Here is a 12,383-nt window from a genome sequence, read left to right as displayed (position 1 = left end):
GGACCTTTCAGAAGCCGGGTTGGAGCTTCATGAGCAAAGGGGCAAGGATCCGGGGTAGAGGGAAAGGCAGGCTGGGCTAGACCTTGCTGAACCTTGTATGCTCTGGACAGCAATATGAATTTCATTCAGAGAACAGGAAACCCCTGAAGGTTTTTAAGCAGGGGAGGAACATGGTTTGCATAAGTTCACTTGGCCTCTCAAGTGCATGTCATGCGATATTAAAAACTAGGCTAGGCTCCTTTGGGAATATTCCAGTGTTTCCCTTGTTTTTAACTCAAATGTGAAAACTTTGAAGTCACTTGTTTCTCTTTAGTTTTTAGGTTTTCTCTTCAAATCCAATTAACTGTCATCATATATTTAGCTTTTTGGTTAAAGAATGCATAAGCGGTCACCTCTGTAATATTGAGCAAGTCTCCTGTTACCTGGTTTTTGTTTCCTACTATGGCTTTTGTGTGTTTATCTTCCAGCATACCCATCCTTTGCTGCCAGCATTGACATGCTTTCTCTTTTAATCCTTTCTCTTTTCCTCCCTTGGTTTTGCAGTTGTGATAGACTTTTTGTGTTTGTCCATTTCTTGCAGGACTGTTGAGGCATTCTCTCTTGGCTATACTGATTTCCTTTAAAGCACTCTATTCAATATAACAAACCTAACACAGCTTCTTGTACGTAGTAGGTACTCAGTAAAGTTTTGTTATGTGAATGAATAAACAGCAAGATCTGCTGGGCTTTTGTGATGAACCTGAAGATGAATAGGTCCTGTTTATGCCCTTAAGCAGGCCACTTCAGGATCTAAAGTCAGTGTTTGTCATAGGACCCTAATAAAGGGACGTAAGTACAGTGTGGAAAGGAACTTTGGAGGATGAATTTGACACTGAACCTCAGATCCAGCCTCTGTTCTGGCTTTTTATTTAGGTGGATTTTTCAGGGAGAGAAGTATAGTTGTTATTATTATGGACAACTGAATCAGGATTTTATGGACATTAAGAAAAATGTTCTGAAATTTGGTAATAAGATGTTAAGACGGAGATACAGCCTTTCAGAGTCATTGTCTAATAAGACCTAAGAGTCATCTGATTCTCTAGAGAATGTAACTTTGTTTTACTTACTATTTGCTATTAATTAGTCCTCAGACTCTGTTAAAGTTAGAACTTACAGAAAATTGTTATGATGCAAATGACTTCTTGCAAGTAGAGAAGATAACCCCAAAGGTTATATTTTGTTGCCCTATAGAATATTAACTAGTGTTGTATGTAATTTAGCAATCTTGTTCCAGTATTCTTTTTTTTTAATTTACTATATCAGTTTCTTTGCCACCTTGCTATTTTCCTCATTATGAGTTACGTAAGTCTTTGACATATGTATATTGTATACATATACATATGTATATTCGTATATGTATAATATACTCACTGTATATTTGTATGTGAATTATATTCCTAACCTTTTAAAAACTGTATTTTGACATTCATACTCAGTAAAGTCCTTAGACATGAATGTGCAAGTCACTATCCAAATTTCCTCATTTTATGCTACCGTGTAATTCCTGAGTGGAAACATCATGGATGTCACAATAAAGGGCCTTATAGTATGAGGTAGAGGTAAAAATTTTACTTACAGAAAACCTGTACTTTTAGAGGGCATCTGTCCCTGTACAAGTTCAATATAAACAATCTTAAGGAATTTTAGGCCAGTCTCAGGGAAAGAAAGGTCTTATTGAATTGATCTGGGAATGAGTTTGTATTTACCATGCTCTTTCTTGTATGGTGGCAAAAGTAAATAAGTAAACTTGAGAGACGTTCCACAAATACAAATCTTGCTGTTTTTTTTTTTGCTTTAAAAAAAAGCATGAACATCATTATAGGAAAAAGTAGATTCTGAAATTTTTTTAAAAAATTGTTTTTATTTATTTATTTTTGGCTGTGTTGGGTCTTCATTGCTGCACGCGGGCTTTCTCTAGTTGCAGCGAGTGGGAGCTACTCTTTTGTTGTGGTGCGCGGGCTTCTCATTGTGGTGGCTTCTCTTGTTACAGAGCACGGGCTGTAGGTGTGTGGGCTTCAGTAGTTGTGGCACGTGGGCTCAGTAGTTGTGGCTTATGGGCTCTAGAATGCAGGCTCAGTAGCTGTGGTGCACGGGCTTAGTTGCTCTGCGACATGTGGGATCTTCCTGGACCAGGGCTTGAACGCGTGTCCCCTGCATTGGCAGGCGGATGCTTAACCACTGTGCTACCAGGGAAGCCCAATTCTGAAGTACTTACCATAAAGAATCACTAGACCAATAGCGTAGTTGGTCACGAAGTACAGATCGCAAAAATCTCACCAATCATGTTTGAAAGTTCAGCCCTGGATGGTGTTTATTTCCTAAAAGATACTTCACCTGCAGCAAGGGCAGCCTGTCAACAGCTGATGCCATGTTTATAGCCTTTTGGTCTAAACTGGAAGTTCAGTTAAAGTCACTATTAGCTGAACCTACATTAATATGTATTCTGCCCCATTAGAAACTGTTAAGAAAGGGAAGATTAATACTGTATTTAAACAGATGACACATTAAGAGAAGAACTAAGGAAATAAAACATTCATTTATTACCTTTTGGTAAATTATTATTTTTCCATCACTGCTTAAAGGAATCCTAGTAGTGACCTGAGTCAGGGTTTTAGTATAATGCTTTACACACTTGACTCAGTCTTTATCTTTGCTCCTCTCAGGATAGCTCTGGAGTTTGAATCTCCTTTTCAGAGCTTCGTTCTCAACTTCAGCAGTTTATTTATACTGTAGTCACTTAAGGGTGTTTATATACCTGCTTTGATAGGGACCGTCCTGTTTTATGCTTCTTTTTTCAACATGATTCTCAGTAGGGCTGCTTTTACTCTCAGAAGTATCCATGTTTTTCATGATAAATTATATGGCCACACTCCTTTGCCCTGGCTAGATGTGGTTAAAGGCTTTTTAGCCCCAATCTTGTCTGCCTTCTTTTGTCTCTCTGCCCTTTTTTTCCTTCTCTACATGTGGCAGGAGCCAAAAAAACATAAGAGTAACAGCCAGATGAATGTGTTTCCTCGGTCCTTTCTACTATCATTTCCCCCCTTTTATAAAGAACAGCCTCGTTTATTTATTCGTATGTCATACTAGCTTGTATTTATTGAGCTCTTGCTGTGCTCCTGACACTGCTCTTTACTAGGATTAACTCAGTTCTCACAACAGTCGTATGAAATACATACTATTCTTATCCCCGCTTTACAAGACTGGGTAGATGAATAACTTGTCTTGGGTCACACAGTATGGAGCATACCTTTGAACCTGGTTAGTCTGACTTCAGAGTCCATGCTATTGACTACCAGTATATAAGAATTGTTTATTCAAGTGTATGCAGTTGCTGGTCTTAGTATGAATTGATAGTTAACATCTGATGGTTCATTTCAGCTAGCAACCTAACAATATAAAGTTTTACATTAGTAATCTATTGCTGCATAACAAATCACCCCTAAATCTAGCAGCTTAAAACAGTGAGCATATACTATCTCATACAGTTTCTTTTGGTCAGGGATTTGGGAGTTCCTTAGCTGAATAGCTCTGGCTTGGTGTCTCTGATGACATCTCAAGATGTCAGCTGGGACCAGAGTCATTCTTGCATGGCACTGCTGCTTCCAAGATGGTGCGCTCATGTGCTATAAGTGCTTAGCATTATGCTTTTTGATTGTGATGTAAGCACCTGGCTTTAAGCTTTAGATTGTTGAGGCATCCATTTCAAAGACATCCATCTTGAATAAATACATTGCCAGCTGTATAGCACTGCTGCTATTAGGAAAACAATGAGATAAGGAACTGGCTGCCTCCACCCATGAAGTTCCCCTTTTATCTGGGTAACCTAGATAACTGACCACCTGAGTGACCCTGCTTCTCCTTTCCCGTGCCCTAATGCTTTACATTTGCCAATAAAGAATGAACCCGTGAAACCCTAGGCACCCCACCCTCAGACCCTAATAAAGGCAGAGCCCCAGGTCTTTACTTCCTTCTTCTCTCTCTACCCATGACCTCGCTGTGTTGCCCTTGGACATGCTGTGTGCCCTCCAGGACTTGTGAGTGATAAATCTTGTTTTTCAAAGTTCCCTCATGAATTGCTGAAGTGCGTCTTGAGATCATAATAAGCACCACAAGGGCTGGACCAGTCACAACACTGGCTTCAATCAGGAAGATGTCCGTGGGGCCTCCTCACAAGTCATACAGACCTAGGTGATGCCGTAGGTATTCCTAGCCATAGCATCGCTATTGATAGGCTGAGGCTGATACAGCTCACATGGTGTTGGTTGTTGGCAGGTCTCACTTCCTTCCCATTTGGGCTTCTCCCTCAGCTGCTTGAGTGTCCTCACAGTATGGAGGCCAGCTTCCCCCAGAGCGAACAAGCCTGGAGAACAAGGTGGAAGCCAAAATATCTTTTAAAACTTAGTCTAGGGGCTTCCCTGGTGGCACAGTGGTTGCGAGTCTACCTGCCAAAGCAGGGGACACGGGTTTGTGCCCCGGTCCGGGAGGATCCCACATGCCGCGGAGTGGCTGGGCCCGTGAGCCATGGCCGCTGAGCCTGCGCGTCTGGAGCCTGTGCTCCGCAACGGGAGAGGCCACAATGGTGAGAGGCCCGCGTACCGCAAAAAAAACAAACAAAAAAACCTTAGTCTAGGAAGTCACATTTCCCTGTCATTTTTGTGGTATCCTGTTGGTTCCCTGGGTCAGGGAGCGGGGTGGGACAGCTACACAGGGTGAATACTAGCAGGAAAGAATCACTGGGTCATTTTGCAGGCTGGATCTTACAAAAGGGCTGATGTATTTTAAAGCAAACAATTTTTAAAATTATTTTTCATATACTTTTCCATTATGGTTTCTTACAGGGTATTGAATATAGTTCCCTGTGCTATACAATAAGACCTTGTTGTTTATCCATCCTATATATATTAGTTTGCATCTGCTAATCCCAAACTCCTAATCCAACCCTCTCCCACCCCCTCTCCCCCTTGGCAACCACAAGTCTATTCTCTATATCTGTGAGTTTGTTTCTGTTTCATAGATAAGTTCATTTGTGTCATATTTTAGATTCCACATATAAGTGATATGGTATTTGTCTTTCTCTTTCTGACTTCTTCACTTAGTATGATAATCTCTAGTTCCATCCATGTAGCTGCAAATGGCATTTTTCATTCTTTTTTTATGGCTGAGTAGTATTCCATTGTATATATATACACTACATTTTCTTTATCCATTCATCTGTAGATGAACATTTCGGTTGTTTCCATGTCTTGGCTATTGTAAATAGTGCTGCTATAAACATAGGGGTGCATGTATGGTGCATGTATCTTTTCAAATTATGGTTTTATCTGGATATATGCCCAGGAGTAGGATTGCTGGATCATGTGGCAACTCTATTTTTAGTTTTTCGAGGAATCTCCATACTGTTTTCCATAGTGGCTGCACCAATTTACATACCCACCGACAGTATGGGAGCGTTCGCTTTTCTCCACACCCTCTCCAGCATTTGTTATTTGTAGGCTTTTTAATGCTGGCTATTCTGACCAGTGTGAGGTTGTACCTCATTGTAGTTTTGATTTGCATTCCTCTAATAATTAACAGTGTTGAGCCTATTTTCATGTGCCTATTGGACATCTGTATGTCTTCTTTGGAGAAATGTCTGTTTAGGTCTTCTGCCCATTTTTTTGTTATTGAGTTGTATGAGCTGTTTTTATTTATTTTTTTGTTAAATTTTATTTATTTATTTTTGGCTGTGTTGGGTTTTTGTTGCTGCGTGGGCTTTCTCTAGTTGTGGTGAGTGGGGGCTACTCTTCGTTGCAGTGCTCAGTAGTTGTGGCTTGTGGGCTCTAGAACTCAGCTCGGTAGTTGTGGCACACAGGCTTAGTTGCTCCGCGGCATGTGGGATCTTCACACACCAGGGCTGGAACCCGTGTCCCCTGCACTGGCAGGTGGATTCTTAACCACTGCGCCACCAGGGAAGCCCTGAGCTGTTTTTATGTTTTGGGAATTAAGGTCTTGTTGGTCTCATTGTTTGCAGATATTTTCTCCCAGTCCATAGGTTTGTCTTTTCGTTTTGTCTGTGGTTTCCTTTGTTGTGCAAAAGCTTATAAGTTTGATTAGGTCCCATTTGTTTATTTTTGCTTTTATTTTTATTGCCTTGGCAGACTGACCTAAGAAAACATTGGTACGATTTCTGTCAGAGAACGTTTTGCCTATGTTCTCTTCTAGGAGTTATATGGTGTCGTGTCTTATGTTTAAGTCTTTAAGCCATTTTGAGTTTATTTTTTATTTATTTATTTTTTGTGGTACGAGGGCCTCTCACTGTTGTGGCCTCTCCCGTTGCAGAGCACAGGCTCCGGACGCGCAGGCTCAGCGGCTGTGGCTCACGGGCCCAGCCACTCCGCGGTATGTGGGATCTTCCCGGACCGGGGCACAAACCCGTGTCCCCTGCATTGGCAGGCGGACTCTCAACCACTGCGCCACCAGGGAAGCCCTTGAGTTTATTTTTGTGTGTGGTGTAAGGGTTGTTCTAACTTCATTGATTTACATGCAGCTGTCCAGCTTCCCGAGCACCACTTGCTGAAGAGACTGTCTTTTCTCCATTGTGTATTCTTGCCTCCTTTGTCAAAGATTAATTGACCATAGGTGTATGGGTTTATTTCTGGGCTCTCTATTCTGTTCCATTGATCCATATGTCTGTTTTTGTGCCAGTACCATGCTGTTTTGATTACTGTAGCTTTGTGGTATTGTCTGAAGTCTGGGAGGGTTATGCCTCCTGCTTTGTTCTTTTTCCTCAGGGTTGCTTTGGCAATTTGGGTCTTTTGTGGTTCCATGTAAATTTTAGGATTGTTTGTTCTAGTTGTGTGAAAAATGTCATAGATAATTTTATAGGGATTGCATTAAATCTACAGATTGCTTTGGGTAGTATAGCCATTTTAACAATATTAATTCTTCCAGTCCAAGAGCATGGAATAACTTTCCATTTCTTTGAATCATCTTTAGTTTCCTTTATTAATGTTTTATAGTTCTTAGCATATAAGTCTTTCACTTCCCTGGTCAGGTTTACTCCTAGGTATTTTTTTTTTTTTGGCACAACTTTAAAAGGAATTTTTTTTAACTTTCCCTTTCTGATATTTCATTGTTAGTATAAGGTAATGCAACTGATTTCTAAAGCAAACAATTTTTTCTTTTTAAGATGTTGGGGGTAGGAGTTTATTAATTAATTTATTTATTTTTGCTGTGTTGGGTCTTCGTTTCTGTGCGAGGGCTTTCTCTAGTTGTGGCAAGCGGGGGCCACTCTTCATCGCGGTGTGTGGGCCTCTCACTATCGCGGCCTCTCTTGTTGCGAAGCACAGGCTCCAGACGCTCAGGCTCCGTAGTTGTGGCTCACGGGCCTAGTTGCTCCGCGGCATGTGGGATCCTCCCAGACCAGGGCTCAAACCCGTGTCCCCTGTATTAGCAGGCATATTCTCAACCACTGCGCCACCAGGGCAGCCCTAAAGCAAACAGTTTTTAAGGCTTAACATATTAAAACCTAAAACTTAGATTCTTTTACCCGCAAATTAACAGTAACTTTTTTTTTAAGTATACCCATATCTAGTTGTTTTTCTCAGTTTTCTACTGATACTAGAATATTTTTGTATTCGTATAAAAACTGCAGTTACTATTAATCCTCTGGTACAGACTGAACTCAGAAGTTCTGTCCAAAACTGTGTGGTGACAAAGGGGCAGCTCCTGAAAACCTGATAACAATAAACAGAGTGCACATAGGCACCTAACTCTGAAGAAAGTAGTGAGGAAACAGGAAATAAGATACTTTTTGCCTTCAGAGGTTTGAGGTGAAGTGGCAGGCAAGTAACTGCCAGCAGTGTACTTGAGGGAGCCTTGAAAGCATGTTTACTTGCCAAGGGTGGGCCATGAATGTTTTCCTGGATACTTGTTCCCTCTGATCTCCAGTGGAGGGTAAAGTAGAGTCTTTGCTGAAGGTTTCCAGGTAGGATTCCAAAGTACAGTTAGCATTAAAGATTGGGGATGGTGACCATCTAGCTTACTTACTCATAATGTGGCGACACTTTGGGTCACTTATAAGGCCTTTCTGTTTAGGACTGCTAAGGATGTCAGCCATGTTAATATTAAAGGCAGGGAATTTAGGTTGTGATAGTGATCACTGAGGAATTTTGGTAGCTCATTTTGTCAAGTACTGAGACCACATCCCCTGTTAAGTCTTCAGGAGAAAGAGACTGGTCAAATTAACACTGTTTAGGCTATGAGAGCCTGAGACCCCTGTGAATTAGTGGGTTAGCAGACATGAGGCACTTGGACACATACTTTTACTAAGGGCTGTAGCTTTTACTTATCTTGGGTAACATACACTCCAACCAGTTAGGATGAAGGCTATATCTGATGGTAAAATGGATAAAGCTCCTGAGTGTTACCTTATCCCTCACAAAGGAGTGGTGGGCTTATGAGGCCACATGTCAGAGGAGTCCTGCATCTCCCCTGTGCAGGCTTTTATCTCCTGATTTGGAAGGTCCTTCACCTGTGTCCTAGCTTCATCTTGTACCCTACAGAACAATGCAGGCTTAGGGCAGAGCTGGCGTAAGTTGCTTATTCCAGGGCTTTTCTTGTTCACTGCCACATTCTCAGCATCCAGAACAGGGCCTGATAGGTAAGAGATGCTCAAGAAATATTTTTTGAATGAAGAAGGGCACAATCTTCCCAAGTAGTGGGTAGCCATTATGTACAGGATAAAAGAGGGAGAAGCAATCCAAAGAGGAAATGGGTCCAATGGGAAAAAGCTAATGAGATATGCTATACAGGCATAAAACCATAACCTCTTAGCTTGTTAGGTATCAGGGAATTTCCAAGTAGTGAGGACACATAGCCTCCCTGCCTTCATCTGTAATAGTATGCCTCCTTTCTCCTCCTGGCATACCTGCAGGTGGGAAGCCTTGAGCGCCCTCTTGAGGCTGAACATGCCACTGACAGAAATAATTCAACTTAACCAGACGATTAATTTCTTTAAAAGTGAGTCATTATATTTGCTCACTTTATTACTATTGTCTTGGAGGAATCCATTTTTCATCTAAGGGATGAATGAATTGTAACCTTTTAAGCACAATCACTTAAAACTATTCCAACCATTTTGTTGGAAACTTTACTGAAGCATTGTATATTTCCCCATCTTCTTAATAAAGTATTTGGAATATCATCTAATGTTTTCCTATTATTTCAGGATCGTTTTGGAAATACCATGCTGTAAATACAGTGATACACTTAGGGTTTACTCCAGATGGGGTTTTTCCATTACACTGAAGACCATATATTGTTGTTTTTTGAATTCTCTTGTTCATTTTTCATAGTTTAGCTACCTCCTTCTCTCTGGTAGGCTGTTAGTGTTCACTTCCTGATGCCACTCATACACCTGCCCCAAGAGCTCCTGGTCTCCAAGAGTATATTCTCTCTGGTTATGTGTAGGAAAATAGATGACTGAGTTTACGAGGTTTGTCTAAAACACAAGGGAACTTTAGTGGGTGGACTTTGTGGTATCTATGAGTCTCCTTTCCAGTTTCTCCCATCTCTGGTTCTTTTCAGGAGTGTTCTGGAAAGTTAGGCTCATCAGACCTGTGGCTTCTGGATAAGTGAGGTGTTGATGACTCTTGTAGTTATTCTGTTCCAAATTTTGAAAGTAGTAGGATATCAGTACTAAAAATATGCTATTTGGGGGGGCCACTTTTCTTAGCCCCATTCTCATCAGAGCTTGAGAAGGAGGAAACAACAATAGGATGTTTTTTATCCAGTCTCTCTGTTTCTGGGTAAGAAGGAGGAAGAAGGGAAGGGAAAACGTGCAAGGTTCTGTCATGTTCTAGTAGATAGTTTTGAAAGATTCCTCTAGGTTTGGAGTGGAAAAATGGATTGTAGAGGATTAAGGAGGGAGCATGGAGGCTGGTCAAGAGGCCATGGAGGTTGTCCATGTGAGGGATGATGATGACTTGGACAGGTGTGGAAGTGGTGCATGTAGTGAAGGATGGCTGGACTCAGAGTATGTAATCGAGGTAGAGCCTGTAGGGTCAGGTGTTGGCCCTGAGCAGATAATATGGTACGCTGCTCTTATTATTAGAGTTTAGTAATGAGTATTCACATCCTACATTTGTTTTTGCTAAGGAATTAAGTGTATCAGTTAATACTCATCGCTACTAATATTACCATGGTTGGATTTTCACCAAAGGTAACATTACCACATACAGTATTGAATGAAAAACAGTGCCTATCTTGTGGGCAAGCGATCCAAACGTTTGAGGTTAGAATCTAGAATCTGGTGCTGAAGATGTATCAGAACATATGTTTAGCAATGAACATAAGATTTTTCCTTCTCTCAATTCTTTTATATAATTTATCAAACAAAGATAATTTGGGGGCTTGTATAGAAACTCCACCATTTTTAAGGAAATAAATATAAATCTCCAAATAAATAACTAAATACTCCCCATAGGATAGTAAGAAATATAACTTACAATTTAACTCATTTCTTTTAGTTAAATTTTTTGTTTCTTTATAGTTCATGGCAGCATTGAATGAAATAAGGGTTTTAGATGCAGTGGAAGGCTTTACATATGGCATTACTCAAATTCTTTGATTTATTAGTTTGATTTACATGAAAATGTTATCATTAATTTTACATTTGGTAGATTTTAACCTGATATCACTTCATGTGGATTTATATTCAAAGGCTTTATTAAAATCCTGGGGGTACACATTTTAAGTACAAGTGTCCAATCTTATTATATTATTTTATTATAAGAACGAAAAGTATGGAACCTTGAGGCTAGGAATGTTCACGCTTTACTCTTATGAAATCAAGTTCTCAAATCATTTTGCGGCCCTTATTTGTTGTGCTTTTGCAGTACCTTGTTTCTTCTGAGCTATCCTTACAGGTTGCTAGGAATTCAAGGGCCAAGAAACAGTCTACTAAGAATTTGCAATACCAAAGCACTTAATTTTGTGTGAGTATAGAGTGTTTATTCCTTTTTAAGTTTTGAGAACCAGCAAAATGGAGAGGTGTATTGTGTTATACACATGTTATATTGTAAATAATTTTACTTTTATTACACATGATGTAACCAGAATGGAAAAAAACACAGAAAAAAATAATTGTTGATATAATCTTGCCAGGGGAGGGTGATGGGGAGTATGACACAAGAAGAGAAAAAAAATCTGTTACCAATTACAGTAAAATTATTAGAGTTAAAAAGAGCTGCACAGATAAGTGAGTAATAATCAAACTTTCACGTAGCTTTCCTGAAAATTTGTAATCTTCCTCCATCTTTCTTTGCTTAGGTACGTGATAAAGGAAAAAGAAATCCTCTTGGGATTTTTGGATGAAAAACTAATTCCGTTATTTTGCTCTCTGTAGCTCTTTGTCTTTAATTTTAGTCCCCAGAGAATACCATTTGGTTATTTTGAAATCATTTCTGTTTCCAACTGAGCTTGCCCTTGGCCTGCTGAGAGCCTTTCCCCATCTCATCCTGCCTTTTCCTCCACCCCACTGCTCCCCTTGCTCCCACCTCTTCCTAGAGCCAAGGAAGGAGCTTGTGAACCACCACTTTCTCTTTTATGAACCAACTGAAAAATCCCTTCTGTACAATACATTCCCGGGCAGCTTACCTCAGTCTGATCCCAGAAAAACACGCAACAGGAAACACAGGAAAACACGCAGCTCAACTCAACCCAGATAGACAGAATTAGCCAAAGGAAAATGCCAGAACAACAGAGACTGTTCATTTGATTTCCAGGAATGGAGATTATTGGTAGTCTGCTCTTTTCAAAATAAACTTTGATCCGGAGCTGATCACCTTGTTAGTTACTCGTGTCTGATGCTGAGGAGTGCCAGCTTCCCTTGCTGGGTTTTTAAGGTCAGTCTGTTAATTGTAGACAAACGGGCTAACCCATCCACTAGAGAGTGGAGAATACTAGTCACTTGTCAGATCTGGGCCCCAAGGTAAAAGCAGCATAAGGGTGTGGGGGGTTATTCAGTTGAAGTGGAAAGGAGATGGAAAAGAGGCTAGGGAAAAGCACAGAAACGTGGCCCCAAAGTTACAGCTAGGAGAAGACTGTTATCTTACCAATCTGTGTGTTATTCATCAATTATAAAGGAATCTTCTCTAATATTCATGTTCCCTGTAGGCTGTCCTTTCTTATCGCTTTCTTACAATTTCCCGATTTCCTTCCCTTTTCCCCTCTCCTTTGTTTTCTCTCTTCCTTCTTTCCTCTCTCCTGATCCTCCCTCCTTTTGTTGTTGTTGTTCTTTTTGAGCTTAACCTGGTGCTGTGGCGAAAACAAAGATCATTAAGAACAAATCTAGCTTGGCTGAT

General features: G+C 40.5%; 1 protein-coding gene across 2 annotated transcripts in view; it reads left to right on the top strand.

Annotated features, from left to right (window-relative positions):
- The window catches only part of CRADD (CASP2 and RIPK1 domain containing adaptor with death domain), a 197,990-nt gene that overhangs the window by 57,025 nt on the left and 128,582 nt on the right, over positions 1-12,383 (top strand). The window contains exon 4 of one of the 2 annotated variants that reach the window (XM_060164829.1): positions 8,954-9,173. The exons of the other annotated variant lie outside the window; for it this stretch is intronic. Within the exon in view, the coding sequence (XP_060020812.1) occupies positions 8,954-8,967 (14 nt within the window). The 3' untranslated portion in view covers positions 8,968-9,173. Of the gene's footprint in view, positions 1-8,953; positions 9,174-12,383 lie in introns of those variants that run through there. 2 annotated transcript variants of the gene reach the window in all.

The sequence above is a fragment of the Lagenorhynchus albirostris genome, chromosome 11 (genome assembly GCF_949774975.1).
Source record: "Lagenorhynchus albirostris chromosome 11, mLagAlb1.1, whole genome shotgun sequence".
In the NCBI taxonomy this organism is placed as follows: Eukaryota; Metazoa; Chordata; class Mammalia; order Artiodactyla; family Delphinidae; genus Lagenorhynchus; species Lagenorhynchus albirostris.
Note: the sequence above shows the minus strand (reverse complement) of the source record. Positions and strands in the feature narration are given on the sequence as shown.